The following is a 15,225-nucleotide window of genomic DNA, read 5'->3' as shown; positions in this document are numbered from 1 at the left end:
GACTGACAGAGTTTTCCTAGCCCACCTGACTGTGTGTGATATTTTAAACTGGGAGCCATTGCATTGCAATAAATACTTCTAGCCATTAAAACAGTGCAGACCCCCACCAATGTGTTTTGAACCTTGAAGCTAAAATGAGCAGTTAAAGGCAATTTACTTGCAGTGGTGATTGCTTGTTGCTCTTTAAAATGTTTTATAGCTCTGCTGCAAACTTTTACCTCAAACCTACAATTTTCAAGCCTTTTTCAAAATGATAACACTCAGACGCAATAAGAACTTGTGCTAGAGCCAACTATACCACAGCAATGATTTGACTCTATGCTATATCCATTACCCGTCCTCCTCAAACGCACAAATCCACACGGACACCTGTGAAAAGATGTGAAATCAACTGCATGTGTGCCGTTAATGCAGAACCGACTCTAAATTGGGCTAAAGCAGTCATAAACTACAGCGTGTCTGTGTGTCTCCAGCATTACCAGAAAATAGCAAATCCCTCATAAATGGCATTGCCCTAATCTCCCATAAAACTATTCTTAGCATGTAGTGCACTGCTGGAGTAAAACGAAAGGAGAAACCGTGAGATGTGTGATGTGGATGTAGGCCAGCCTCTCAGGCTTTATTGTGTACAGGCCCGCCAGGCACGAGCTGCTCTCAGAGTGGAAAGCAAGAGGAAAGAGAGATGAAAGAGTGAAGGAAGAAATTTACAACAGATATAGATGAAGTGACATCCATCTGAGATTTTTTTTTTTTTACAGCATTTTTTGCAAATAATGTTTTGACAATAAAAATGATCATTCTGCTGTTTGTTTTTTTGGTATGTTTGTTGGTAGGATGAATAGTAAAGTGTGAACATATTTAAAAAATAATTTAGAAAAGAAGAAATTCATCCAATCCACTGTTTCCAACGTGCTGCACTCTTTTTTCCAAGCAAATGCATTCTCTCAATGTTCAAGATGTATCTTCATCAAAGCTTCCAGCTGTGAGAGGTCAAATACCAGCCTGAAAGGGTCAGGGGGATCTCCTACCTGCCCCATGACTGCTCCTCTAATTGCTCCTCTTTCTCTCATTTACAGGGCTTAATGGGGGCCGGTGGGGTTAGAGAGCCAGGGTCAGAGGAACAGGGACCCCCTACCTCTCACCCTTAGTGTTTGTCCAGGCTGTTCATACATGTGTGTGTCAAGCACATGTAGTCCACACTTCTGCATCTTCTTCTCCCTTCATGCTTTATTTGTGATCTACATGTCAGCTCATTTGTATCTCCAGGGATGAAGAGGATTAAGCTCCTTCCTTACATGACTTTACTCCACATGGGCCCAGAGGCCGACATGATCGCGCTTTCATTTGCTTTGACTTTTTTTTTCCAGCTTAATTTAAAACATCTCCATTTTGTTATGGAGATTTTGCTATGGCAACACACGGTAGGATTACATGACATTATCCACTGGCCACAGGGGCAACCAGTAAAAGACATGGTGTGCTTGAGTTAAGCACTCGGGTTAGAATTAATTGGCATGTTGACATTTTTTTAACTTTGAGTCAGATTTCTTTTCTTTTCTAGGCTTTTCAAGATGAACTAAATAGGATAGATAGCCCAGTACATCCAATAAATCCTACTAGCAATCAACAACTTTTAAATACTTTATCCTGAAAACACCAGTTGAAATGTGGTAGAAAGATCTATGGTTCAAATATAATGGCGAGATTAGAGGTGTATTTCCCCAGGATTGCAGGACCAAGTCGGTCCATTGCTTTAATTTGTTATCACTGTGAGAATGATAACCAGTGTGGAAAGCTTTCAAAGAGACATCCTTACTGGTGTTTATTGTAACAGTCCTCATGTCGCACATTGACATTAATCAAGCGCAGACAGCTTACAGGCAGACTGCTAACTCGTTGTTCATTTGCACATCTACTTTGCGTGTGTGAGACGATGTGCATGCTTACGTTCCAGCATCATAGGTTTAGATTACACTGTGCCTCTTTGATGTGAGAGAATGAATGACACAGATTAAGTTGTCAGGCCAGAAAATGATAGACGCCAGATGAGGCAGAATGACAAATAATGTCCTCTGGGAAGCCCAGGGGCACACTGCCAAAACAATAATGTGTGCATCTGTGAACTCATGGGTGGATTTGTGAGTGTTTGCTCACAGAAGACTTATGGCGATAATCTTACATATGTGTAACCTTAATTGAAACAATCCAGAACTGTTCCTGTATATGGGAAAATTAGCCTCCCTGTGAAATTTTTATGTTTTTGTTTAAAATTTTCCAAATAATTTTTCATCAGTGTAAGGAATTTTTCAGCATAGCATTTCTAAACATACTTGTTTTCCTTAGAAGCAGAAATCATTTCTGCTTGACACAATAACAAATTTATTTCAGAAAGAACAAACAAATATTACCAAAGCCGGTGGTATTAGCTTCCTGAAAAACTGACCTTTTTATTGAGCCACAGCATAAAGTGCTGCTGTGCAGTGATGTGCTTTAACTTTTTGATGCTCAAATCAAGTTTAAACTGAGGGTTTTCTTGAATTTACACACAGTATAAAAACATCAGCAAAGGTTTAAGCTGTCATTTAAGAAATAATCGTGCCAAAAACAAAAGAAATCACTTTAGACTTGAGGGGAAGAAAGATTTGCTGATGCTCACAAAGCAGGAGGCGGATATACAAAGTTATCACAGCGTTTCCAAGTATCATCAAGAAATTCAAAGAGTTCCACACAGTGCAGAACAAGACTGATAAAGGTAGGAAGCAAAGGATTTCAAAAGATTTTATCTCTTGTCAGTTTTGAAATGTGTCTTAAGATCCCAAAACAACTGCCAAACACTAGTGAATGACTTAGCCAAGTCAGAGAACCGTAGAGAGAACTCAGTAATGGGTGACCTCCAATTCGGCAGAAGTTACACCTTCAAGCCAGACTAAAGTATGCTAAGGACAACCTTAGGAAAGCATATTGGAAGCACATCATTTGATCAAATTAAATAAACAAGAGTTTTTTGACCACAAAGATGCTGCCTTTAATTTAGAGAAAGAAAGGAGAGCTCAGGAGGCGTGTGTGAGACTTGCTGAAAACTACAGCAAACCGCTGCAGGCTGTAATCCAGCAAAAAGGACACAGAACTGATGATCAGCACTGGGTGTGCTAATGATTTTAACCTGGCAGCTTTTGTTTCTGTGTGAAACATGAAATAATGTAATCGTCCAAAATAAAACCAGGATATTTGGAAAAGCTGTGCTAAAAAATCTGTGCTCTGTTTGACAGCATTTGGCAAATACTTTAAAAAAAAAAAAAGGAAATTTAAGAATAATTCTGCTTTCCTCCTCCTTCTATTCGTTACTGATTCTAAACAAGCATGCTGGGAATGCACCAGTTGAAAGTTGACGGCTTATTAATAGATGAAACTGTATACTGTACACATACACACATGAAAGTACACATTAAATACTGTCCACTTAATCTTTTGTCTCTGATTTTTTTTTTTTGGTATATCTGTTTATGATAATCAACTAAGAAACTCACTATTTCCTTATGTTTGTGACTCACATAAACACACTGTCACTCCGACACATGAACATATGCACGAACACATGCATGCAAGCGCTGACAGAGTCACTTGATAACCTTTTACTTTGCCCACCCACTCACACACACACTGGTTTTCTACAACAATAACACACTACATGTGCTGTGGATTCAATTCACTGCCTTCTCGTTCTTCCAGCTCAGATTTACACACCCAGATAGATGAAACACATGTTTCAAACAGCTTCAGTAAATTCAAAGAAAAATACTTTGGCATGAAAATGTGACATAAATAGCAAACAGCGAAATGAAAAAAGCAGCATAATGAAGCAGGGTTACGTGATTAACACTAATTCTAGGAGTTTGGGATAAGTTACAAAATTAATGCTTGTGCTTAAATAAACCCAAATGGATTTTTAGCTTTGAGTATTTTTACTCTGTCCCCCTTCAGAAGTCATGCTTAGAAATGGGGAAAATGAAAAATCAAATGCAGCTGCTTCAGGTCCCAGGACATAAGTTGCAGGCTCTGGGCCGCTTTGTTGCTTTGAGGCCCTTTTCAACTCATTAAAAGTGTTTTTACTGGCATACCAAGTCCACCTGTGAGTCATCCAACTCATGATGGCAACTTCAATGCATAGCCAAGTGCAAAGGTCACCGTTAAACAACAGTAACTCATAGGAGCAGGCAATGTCAAAAATGAAATCTGCACGGGTACCGCGTCATGCATGTGTGGCTCGTATCGGCTTCGCCCTCGTAAAATGCAGAGGAACAAAGCGCGGCCATGTTAATGTGACATTTGCTGCCCTCGTGGTGCGTCTTTTTCATTTATCAACTGACACTCGTGACATTCATTGACCACTGTGGTGTTATCTTCCAGATCAGATGCCCTTTAAATAAGAAAAAGGGCTTCGAAACGGGGTGTTTGTTCTAGGTGTAAATTATTCTCACTGTGTTTCCAGGGTTTTGAGCTCCAGAGTCTAAATGTGCAAATATATATAATCCCTTACGAGCATTTGTTATCCATACTCTCAGGACATTTAACGATGCTCCCTGGGAGTGTATAGCATAGTTTTGTATATTTCCACTGAAGTGTGCAAATGTGAAAAAAATAAATAAATAAATCACACTCTAACAGGGGTGTGTGCCCACTTTTGTGGTTGGATTTGTGGTTTCTCCATAAGAAAAGAGGTATGTGGGAATCTGTGCAACCATTAAGGCCTTCCTGGACTGCCCAACAATGAGGCAGCGAAGGAGGAATAAGTGGTGTTTGATCCTATCAACCAACATCTGGCCTACAGGAGGAGCTAAAGTTAGCAGCCCATGCTGATGTCATTAGGGTAAAATAGCAAGTATACTGGCAAAGGCACAGTGTTCCCAACATGACAGCACTGTTAGTGTAGTAGGGAGGTGGCAGAGATGAGGACAGATTATACCTGCTGGTGATTATGTAAGTGACTCCTCTTCATGTCCTTTTAACAGCTGATCTCTTTTGTCAGTCTTCTGCTCCTAGGCTGCTGGAGTTAGCAAATTACAAATTCAAATTCAAATTTTATTTGTCACGTACACAGTCATACACAGTACGATATGCAGTGAAATGCTTAGACAACTGCTCGTGACCAAAAGGAAAAGGCTATGAATAAGATAGGAAATAAATATGAAAAATTAAAAAGGGTAAATTTAACTAGGAAGGAATAAAATATAAAAAAAAAAAAAAAATTAAGGTTAAAAATGAAATAACTGTACAACACAAATTAGAATGAAGGGTAAATTTAACTGGGAAAGAATAAGATAAAATATATAAATTAAAGTTGAAAATAAAATAACTGTACAACAAAATACACAATACACGGTATAGAACTATATAAGAATGTATGAAGAAATATAAATAAATATATATATATATATATATATATATATATATATATATACACACAATAACAGCAGCTGTACAAGTATTAACTGGAAATGAAAAATATAGTGACCAGTGTTGTGCAAGCCACATTGTCTTGTGCAGTGCAAATATGCTTAAAGAGAGAGAGGCCTCCTGGGAGAGAATGAGAAATACAGGGTGGATCAAGGCTGTAACAAAGCTTTTTAGAGTTTAATCAGTTCCACTCATTGAGAGTTGCTGGCCCCATCTGTCCAATCAAGTCCCATTTCTATGGCGGGCTCCTGGCTCCAAAGATGGCTACAGTACTGTCGGCCAGACTTTGATAGGCAACTCTGTTTCGAGGACCACCACCTCATCAGAGACTTGTGGTTCTTGTGTGGGTTTCTTTGGAACCTCTATCGGCCGGATCTCCTCGCTGATGTAATCAATAGCTCTGGCATGTGTTAATCATTAATAAACTGCTGTGGTCAGGATGATGTAAGCGCTGAGAGCACTCTGATATGATAATGTCATTAGATGTGGGTTGTTTAGCTCCTTAGGGAAGTTTTTTATTTTCATGTCCTTTTTGTGTGAGATCATCGTTTTGGAGCTCTTTTCAGTCTAGGACAGTGAAGAAAAAGACTCCTAGCTAAGCATTTAAGCAAGCCCATCCTAAATGATAGATATGTGTGGCACAGAATTACAACATCGATAGGACCCATATCAAGTCAGTAAGTCTTTACTCGACCAGTACCTCATAGGAGCTGGGTACAGTAACTTAGATCACCTCACAAACCTAGCTACAACGAGACACTGACCTCCTACACCGTGAGAGGAGAAGATTGAACATTTAGGGTCAGGGGAGTGTGTGCTCCAGTTGCATTCCATTATGTTATCATCACAGACATTACATTCAACGTTATTACTAGAAGCAGCAGCTCCTTTTTTTGGTCTTTTTTTCTTTAAGAGCAGCCAGAAAAGCAGAGCCTTTCCAGCTCGATCCCTCAGTCTAGCCAAGAAAAACCAAGTCTAATCCTCTTCTCCTTCCTCGGTGTCCAACCTCACATACAACTCACAGTAACGCCTTACCTTTGCCACGTCTTTCTTTGCCATAAACCTCACCTTTCAGTACTCTAATTTCTTCATCTCTCTTGCTTTTCTACTCTTCTTCATTTCACTACCAATCTCCTTTTTCTTCTTTCCTCTGTACAGAGGATACACAAAATGCTTCCCTTATGCCACCCTATGTTCCTCCTTCCACCACTATCTGTCCTTCCACATTTCTAGACACACTCTACCACTTCATCCAACTTACTTTAGAATTCCTCTCTCTGTTGAACTAATATCCAAGATGTGGGGCATTCAAATATTCAAGATTATATCTTCAATTTTAAGCTTCAAACTTACAATCCTATTGTGGTGGGGCGTGGTCTGCGGTGCCGTGCAGGGAGGGCGGACGCACCTGCATGGCATCCGTAATCACGCCTGCCGAGTTAAAACACAGGGACTCAGGTGCAATGTTCCCTCTAATTTTTCACGTGTCTGAGCGAACACACAAACTCCTTGAGCGATCCCTTGGACCACTGTGAGCGACATCAGACGTGTGCACTGTGGTCACGCTGGCATCGAATCCATCCAAGTTACATGGTTTATTAAAATAATCAAATTACAGCATTTATATTTATGTTAGACTACTTTTAATTAACTGCTTTAGCCCACTTACAATGAAAATTAAAAAAAAATCTAGTCATTGACCTGTGTAGTATGTTAACACTATTTGAAGTAAAAAATAACTTGAACTCCAATTTCAAAACACAACTTACTTTTTTCTTCTTCTTTTTTTTTTTATAAAGCTCTGATTTGTATTATGAGTCTGGTCTGGGAGAGAGTCCTGTAACTCTCTGTCTGCAAAATACAGTATATAATGACCAATGTTGGGCAGTTAATTATATAGTTACTTCTTCAAAAAAGTAACTGAATTTGGCAAACAACAAAGTTTTTTGCACCTATTTTTTTTTTAAATGCAGCCAAGGCATTTTTAAATAAACATTTCAAACTATTTACAGAACAATCAGCTGTTCTGCTGTTCACAAATTATTTGTGCCACTCCACCGTCACTCCTAAAACTTCCCCCGTTTCTTAACAACTAGATGCCATGTTGCCATATCATTTTTTGATTGGTCGACATGGTACTTTTTTTGGACGAATAGGAAAGGGAGAGGGGGTGGAGTTTGTTTTTGCTCACAGGCGGAGAGTGCTTTCAAGCCTTTTTCCTTATAAAACGCCGTTTTTACCGTTTCTTCCTGCAGTAAATATAAACAACGACAGTATTCAGCAAGGAAACCAAACATTGCACATAATTTTTATCGTAAGTCTGGTTTTACGTGGCCTATAAACACAATTTAAAAACTGGTATAAAGTCCACACTTTTTCCGTCAATTGTTCCGTCTGTCCTGCTCACATCTCCAATGGTTGTACACGTTGTCATTAACGTGGCTTCACTCCACATCAGCCACCGCTTTGCCAGCTGAAACACCGGTGTCAGCACGTAAAGACGCTGTCATAACCTGTCAATGACATTGATTAGCTGCGTATATACGAATGTAAATCGCATTATTGGCTGGACTATGGGATAAAGTGGCATCGTTCTAATCCCATTCGGGAGCAGCCAGTCACTCACTGACTAACACTGCAAAACAGAATTGTTAAAGTATTAATTTTAATTTCAATTCAGGTTAGATTTTTTTTGTGCGCAACGCAGATTTTCTGTGCGCAGAGACCGTGCCAGCAGTGCGCAATTGCGCACGTGCGCAGCTTAGAGGGAACATTGCTCAGGTGTGTGTGGTGTTGTGGCGAGTGTAAATAAAGATGGCTCTGAATGATGATCTGTGGTCCCGTCGTGCCTTATTCTCACCACATTGGTGCCGAAACCCAGGAGGCGGCACGGCGGGTCCTTATCGGAGCCAGGGAAGGGAGGAGCTGGCCCAGAGGGTGGCCAAAATGGCGGCCGCCCAGCTGGAGCAGGCGGCGGAGGTGCGTCGCCAGCATGAAGAGCTGTGGGACCAGTCCGAGCGCCACCTGGAACGGATTGGGGAGTTGGCGGCGCTGCTCTGGGCCTGGGCGCCACCCCCACAGGTGTGTCCCGAGGACAGTGAAGCGGTGGAGGAGCCGCGTGAGGCACCTCAGCAGCCGGACGTGGCAGACGAGGCGCGCGGGGATCTACGCCTGCCGGAGGAGGGGGAACAGCCGGGTGAAGGGCTGCTCCTGCCGCGTGGGAGGGCGGACGCACCTGCACGGCATCCGTAATCACGCCCGCCGAGTTAAAACACAGGGACTCAGGTGTGTGTGGTGTTGTGGTGAGTGTAAATAAAAATGGCTCTGAATGATGATCTGTGGTCCCGTCGTGCCTTATTCTCACCACACCTATATCATCACTTCCTCAAAACCCTTCACGTACTCTTCCTTCAAGATTACCCCTACTCTTTCTTAACTTTCTCTTCCACAATTTGAATCCGCATCCAAAGCTCCTGGCTTTGCTCCCCGTTCACCTGGTCTTCTGCACATAAAACACATCTACCTTCCTTCTCTCCATTATATCAGCCACAGACAACTTCTGTAATATGTGAGACTTTTGGACACCTAAAGAAAGGGTAGCAGATGTGTGCTCTATTGCTAGTTCTGATCCAGGAAGAGACTCATACCTGGAAGACATACATGCATCCGTCGCCACTGCAGGTTAGATTAAATGGATAACCGATAGTCTTTTTGTTCACAACATAGAAAAAAAGAAAATAAATTATAGGGGAAAATTAACATTGTTCTTCCTTTAGCCTAATATTGTCACGGATTGCCAGGGCAAGCGTGTGTGAGTTATTAAGGACCCAAGATGCCTTCACATCGCAACTACTCAGTATTTTTATTCCTTGCCCCCCTGGCCCACATCTTGAGACATTGTCCCACATTCTGACTGACTCGACAGGTCATGCGCTTTTCTAAAATCTGGATTTTACCCAACACATGTGAAGGGAAGGCTTTTTATTATAGGAAAATAAAGGATAACCAGTCTAAAGTTACATAAAGCTTTGCAGATTTTGCTGAATATGATGAAAACTACCGCAAAGAAAATGAAGCAGCAGTATATACTGAGAAATATTTTTTTCAGTGTGTCACAGGAGAGAATATAGTGCTAAAAAAATAGCGTAAAGTGGCACAGTATGTTTGACATAATAGGCTAAACACTGCTTAAGTTGTCCAATATGGCTCAAAAAGATTTGTCAACTTGTACTATCATCTTCGTCCCCATGACAACCGTTGCTGCGTCTAACAGTACTTCCACTTAGAAACTAAGATTCTCTACAGTTCCGTTTCAGCTATGTGGTGGACACACAAAAGACCTGTAACAGCTTGCAACTGAATTGAAAAATATGGTATGTCGTACTTATTTTTTCCCCTTTTGCTTACAGAGTTAAATTACCAAATGCTACTCGTTAATTGTGTTCAGCAAAGCCAATCACAAAGGCTGAATGCTAAGGCTAAGCACCCGGCGTATGTTTAACACCCTGTCGGAAAAGACTACCTCCAGCTGAAGTCGGGCAAAACGTTTAACATACGTTTAACGTACGTCGTGTATTCAGCGTTAAGTAATGTCTAGTTTCCCTTTTACGTTTTGTACTATTATCCACTTTAGTAACGCGTGTATAACCTTATATGTGCAACATATAAAGCTTCAACTTTTCATACACATTTAATATTCGTTATATCATATCATTGAAGAAGTAGGTGACTAAACCCAGCTGTCATTGCTCACACATACATTTTTTAAAAATCCGGCTCGAAAGAGTGAGAACACAGGATTTCCTGGTTCCGGGGTACCTCATCCACCCAGAGATCCTCCAGAGCCCAAGCCTTCAACTCGTCAGAAATACAATGTCTTCAAAGTGGGGAAAGGCTCTATGAGAGATCAGAGGGGAATATTCTCTGAGACAATCTCTACATTAAAATTCCAGGTAAAAGCTTCTCTGATTCCTCTAAAATGACTGATTGTTGTTGCTCTGATGAGAAACTCTTGAGTAATTGCTTATGTGTATGCGGCTTGTACACCTAATGCCCAGCAGGTGTCAGAGCCTCAGTCCATGCTGACATTTGGTCATAACTCACGGGAGGGTGAGTAGTGCTGTATGACATTTTAGACATCTGATATTTTATTGTTGCATTGATTTTTTTTATTTTATTTTAAATCTCCTAGAAAAAAAAAATCCCAAAACATTTTGTGCTATCTGTAAAATATGACTTCTGTTTACTTCAAAAGCAGTCGCCAAGACTCCACCTCATCGGCCCAGATGGGCTGCTGAGGATTGCCTTGTACCACATGTACAACATAATTCATTCTTCTCGGAGAATCCATACTTTTGCCGGGGTGGAGATAAACCCAAAGTCCAAATACCCTACAAAACCCGTCCTGGCTCCATCCCCCGCAAATTAGCGATAGAGAGGTGTGTACTATTTTTGTGTACTACACATGGCATCTGCTGCTGTAGTCATGGTTATTTTGAATACTGCAAGACCAAATTCAGTGGTCACGTCTCATATAGTGTGCAATACATGCTCATTTTTCCTTTATTGTACAGCAGCTTTTAGTAGAGTCATTAAGTTGTTTTATCTCAAAGTACTGCTGTGAAATAACTGCGTCTTTATATACTGTGTTGCTAACAGATGTCGAAGGGAATACTTACATTTACATGTTGAAGAGCTCCTGGCAGAAAAGGGCATAGATTCTGATCTCTTATTGCCAAGATCATTGAAAAATAACACCATACCAGACGGTCCTATTTCGCTGTTCCTCCCACTGGAGGTGAGCCTGTTACACAACTGTCCAATCAAGTCCCTCTTTTTAGACTTTTTTTTTTTCTCATTGCAATACTTTCCATATTTATATATAATGTTATATACACCAAACTTTCCCATGTTTTTTATTAAGCTGTTTGACAATGAAGAATATGACTGCCGGACTCCAGAAGACTGGCTTGCTTTGGGCAATGCTGAAGGATCACCTGATCGAAAACCTATTCCTGGAAAAGCCCTGCTACCTACAGATGATGAAATTGCAAATGGTAAAGTATCATAGATATGTACATGTAGCTGCTGTATTGGGTGCTGCGCTTGGAGTTGGAGCTTGGCCTCCTAATGTCTGTAGATCTATGTAGGCAAAGGTCAATATAAAATCAGTGAATCAATGAATCTTCAGCCGTTTTTTTAAATGGTGTTTAATTTGTTACAAATGATACTTAGGATATAGTTTATCTGTAGACTGCATTTCAACAATGTGTGGTGCTCAAGTTTTTTGGCACTTTTTCTTCCTTTTAATCCTTTTTTGGGATTAATTTAAGATATTCATTAAAAGGTAATGAGAAGCAATTTATAAGTGGCCATACAACAATACAACACAGACACCAGTGAATTTAGAAATAAATGTAGTAATGTGTTATTAAATCCCTCTTTTCTGTTCTTTTGCAGATGAGTCTGCAAGCGCGAGCCCACCTCCGAAGTACAGCTGGCATTTAGTTGGAATTCTTGATTACTGTACGGAGAAATGTCAGTATCTGGTAGAGAAGGTCCACCAGACAGACAAAAAAGGAAGTCCTGATATAAATGAAGAGCATAAGCAGAGTAAATCCCCTGGTTGGTTTCAATGTCTTTAAACTGTTGTAACTCTAGAGTGTTGTCTCTTCATCTCTCTCTCTGCTGTTACTGACCATGTCATTGATCTGTCGCCCTCTTTCTGCATAGAAACAGACTCTTTAATAGCAGGCAGTAAGTACTGGATACCCAGGATCAGACTGTTATTCTGTGCTGAAGACCCACGTGTCTTTGTTGAGCGGGTCCAGTTTGCCCTGCGCTACAGAGAGGAAACAGAGGCACTTATTTTCTACCACTTTTCAGTGGACTGCATGCCCATCTGTAGGAAAACACCGTCTCTCAATACTGATAGTCTCCAGAGAATCAAACGACGTGCCCTCTCAGCTCCTGGCCTTAAGCTGAAAAAGTGAGTGATATCCTGTCTTATTAATTCTGTATGATCTGCTTTTTTACTAACTAACAGGATGGATAAACGCAATATTGTGTGTGCAGTTTAGAGACGTGTGTTGCAGGCTTGGAGAAGGAGGTCAGACTGGATTATGACTGTACAATGAACCGCTTGATTTTTGACAAAGTAGTGATGAGCTGCCCTGAAGACCTTTCATATATCACCCTGCCACAGAAGGACCCTGAATATGTGCCCTCACAAGGTAAGATATTTAGCATTATGCACTTCCTGGTCACCCAGGTCATAATTAAGGAAATGTAGCATCTGCTAACACCTTCAGAATCAAAACACTGTTGTGTTTTATCTATGCAGGGTGTGTTCTGGTTCCTTACTCTGCCTATGAGGCGAATCGAGCTGCATTTATTTTCAAGTCCATGCAAACTAGGCCAGAGCTGATCTGTGTGCTTTCTGAAATGTGGCATGAGTGCAAAAAAGTAGAAAACATGAGGCTGTTCAACTTGATGTTGGGTAAACCACTTCCATTGGATCAATTTGAACTTGACCAGTCTCAGACGCATACTCAGGTACTGTTGCACCGAGAGAGTATCAAGTAAAAACCTGTGTTTACCGGCCGGGGTTACTAAATAGGGCAAATTAGCCTGTGAGTGCAATCCCCAAATAGTGCTGATAGTTGTGGTCATTTTTATGGGTAATTTACAAAAGTTGTGCTGTTTGCAAATCACAGATAGTTCATTTCACTATCAAGTGCAAAAAAGTTTCAAATTCAATGTTAAATATTGGCACAAATAGCAATAAATAGTGAGTTGCAAGTGTTAGTGAATCTGTTTGCATACTTGATTTAGATATTCTCTGTGTTTTGGGCCTTAAGAAAAAAACTCCCAGACATCCATATGCAACAGAGTTAGTCACAATAATCTCAGACTTTTCACCTCTAACATGCAATTTTGCCACTGCGTGATCTTTTCAAATTTCAACAGTACTTTGTTTTTACACCAGAAATGAGTTTGCTCCGGCAAATCTGGCTAAATGTCTTCATATCCCTTTTTTGTTCTGACTTGAAGAACAGTCAAACAAAAACATACATCTTAGCCATATAAACAAGATAGCGTCTGTAGTTATTTAATAAGCTCATAGGAGATTATTCATTTTGTTACTACAAGTTTACCAATATAAATATCTTAATCTAACCTCTTTTTCCTTATCCAGATAACCCTGTTTCTTAGAGATAACTGGACCAGCACACTGTGCAACAGCATCCGGTACAACCTTGCGAATATGGGCAAGGGAACATACAACATAAACGAGACTTGCTGGGAAACTTACAAGGTTTCTAAGCTGTCTAAACTCCTCAATCTGGTGCATTACAACATGCAGGACTCCCTCCGCGTCCTTGTGAAGAACTCACTGGTCAGCCTGACCAAGGTCGTGATGGATGCCTGCCACAATGTCCTGATGTGTCCTCAGGACTTCGTCTGGGGGAATGACCTAATCACTAGCCACTACAAGTACAATAAAATGCATTTGCACAACTTTCTCTTTTGCTTTTCCCATTTTTTGGACTTTGTAATAATGAGTGAAATATAACTGATTAAAATAATAATTATTTATGTCTGTAATATAACAATTATCCATGTCTAGGCCAAAGAAGAATCCTATTTTCCTGGTGGACCTGGTTCTGGATGAGAGTGGGGTTCATTACAGCACCCCCTTGGAGAATTTTTCAGCATCTACAGTGAACCTGTTTGATAACAGCATTATGTGCACACGTAGTGTGCCTCTGCTTAATAGGGTAAATCAAATCTCCTGAGTAATACAGCATACTTTACAAATGAGAATGCAATGAGGCTTTAAAATATAGTACTTTGAAAAAAAGATTTAAGTAGTCTCTCTTTTTGTCAAATTTTACTAGGAAAAATGGGACGGAAACATTCGAGCATAGATGGAATTAAAGTATATAAGACAAAAACAGAGAATTTGTGTAGTTCTAAGGAGCTCGAAGATTAGTATTTACTATGACCACCTTGATTCTCCTGCACAGTCTGCACTCTCTTAGAAAGGCGTTCTAAGAGAGTGTAGTGTTCAGGATTAGTTTTCCAGGCTTCTTCAAGGACATTCAAAGCTCCTTGGATGTGAGCTGTCTTTCGTTTCATGACAGAGTCTCCACTGTGTCTTACAGATGGACACTCACTCCATATGACCTGTTGTCACTGGTTTTCAGTCCAGTTCTTTTATAATTCAGCATGCCTCAGCCTTTTCTCCCTGTTTCCTTTCCATAAGGTTGGTTACTTGACAGCCACCCTTCAACTTAGACCATTTCTGATGAAGCTAGATGGATTAACTCAAGAGCCAGATATATTTTTAAGTGCCGTGTTTCAGATCTTTGTTGTATTTTTACCTATTTCTACATTACATGACTTTCAGATACTGTTTATCTGCTGTAGATAGAGTTTTAAGCCTACCGTTTTTTCTTTGACTTGTAACAATAAATGCCTAAAGATACAATTTAAAAGTGGACCTTTGCAGCCTTTGAGTTAGGCACCGTTTTTATGTTTGAATTGTTCTCTGAAAATAAGTACTAACCCTAAAATTTGTAAAATAAAAAATTAATAAATAAATAAATTAATTTAAAAAAAAGCAGCCAATGTCCAAAGAACTTTGAAAGACCTTCAGAAAGCCTGGATAACTATTGCTCAAGACTACTTTGGAAAATCAGAAGAAGGTCTGGCTCCTTGGAAGTAAAATGCAAAGAAATGGGGGATATATACTCTTATAATGATGAA

General features: G+C 40.2%; 1 protein-coding gene across 1 annotated transcript in view; it reads left to right on the top strand.

Annotated features, from left to right (window-relative positions):
- The first annotated feature begins 9,729 nt into the window (after positions 1 to 9,729).
- The window catches only part of dnah1 (dynein, axonemal, heavy chain 1), a 28,396-nt gene continuing 22,900 nt past the window's right edge, over positions 9,730 to 15,225 (top strand). The window contains exons 1-12 of the mRNA XM_084927717.1: positions 9,730 to 9,827; positions 10,239 to 10,406; positions 10,512 to 10,563; positions 10,709 to 10,892; positions 11,113 to 11,251; positions 11,378 to 11,510; positions 11,914 to 12,078; positions 12,187 to 12,442; positions 12,529 to 12,686; positions 12,797 to 13,008; positions 13,652 to 13,950; positions 14,084 to 14,234. Coding sequence (XP_084783843.1) covers positions 9,825 to 9,827; positions 10,239 to 10,406; positions 10,512 to 10,563; positions 10,709 to 10,892; positions 11,113 to 11,251; positions 11,378 to 11,510; positions 11,914 to 12,078; positions 12,187 to 12,442; positions 12,529 to 12,686; positions 12,797 to 13,008; positions 13,652 to 13,950; positions 14,084 to 14,234 — 1,920 coding nt within the window. The 5' untranslated portion in view covers positions 9,730 to 9,824. The remainder of the gene's footprint in view (positions 9,828 to 10,238; positions 10,407 to 10,511; positions 10,564 to 10,708; positions 10,893 to 11,112; positions 11,252 to 11,377; positions 11,511 to 11,913; positions 12,079 to 12,186; positions 12,443 to 12,528; positions 12,687 to 12,796; positions 13,009 to 13,651; positions 13,951 to 14,083; positions 14,235 to 15,225) is intronic.

Source organism: Perissodus microlepis, chromosome 5 (assembly GCF_051167445.1).
Source record: "Perissodus microlepis isolate ML-2025 ecotype Zambia chromosome 5, ASM5116744v1, whole genome shotgun sequence".
In the NCBI taxonomy this organism is placed as follows: Eukaryota; Metazoa; Chordata; class Actinopteri; order Cichliformes; family Cichlidae; genus Perissodus; species Perissodus microlepis.
The sequence above is the reverse complement of the archived record's forward strand: the minus strand, read 5'-3'. Positions and strand labels throughout refer to the sequence as shown.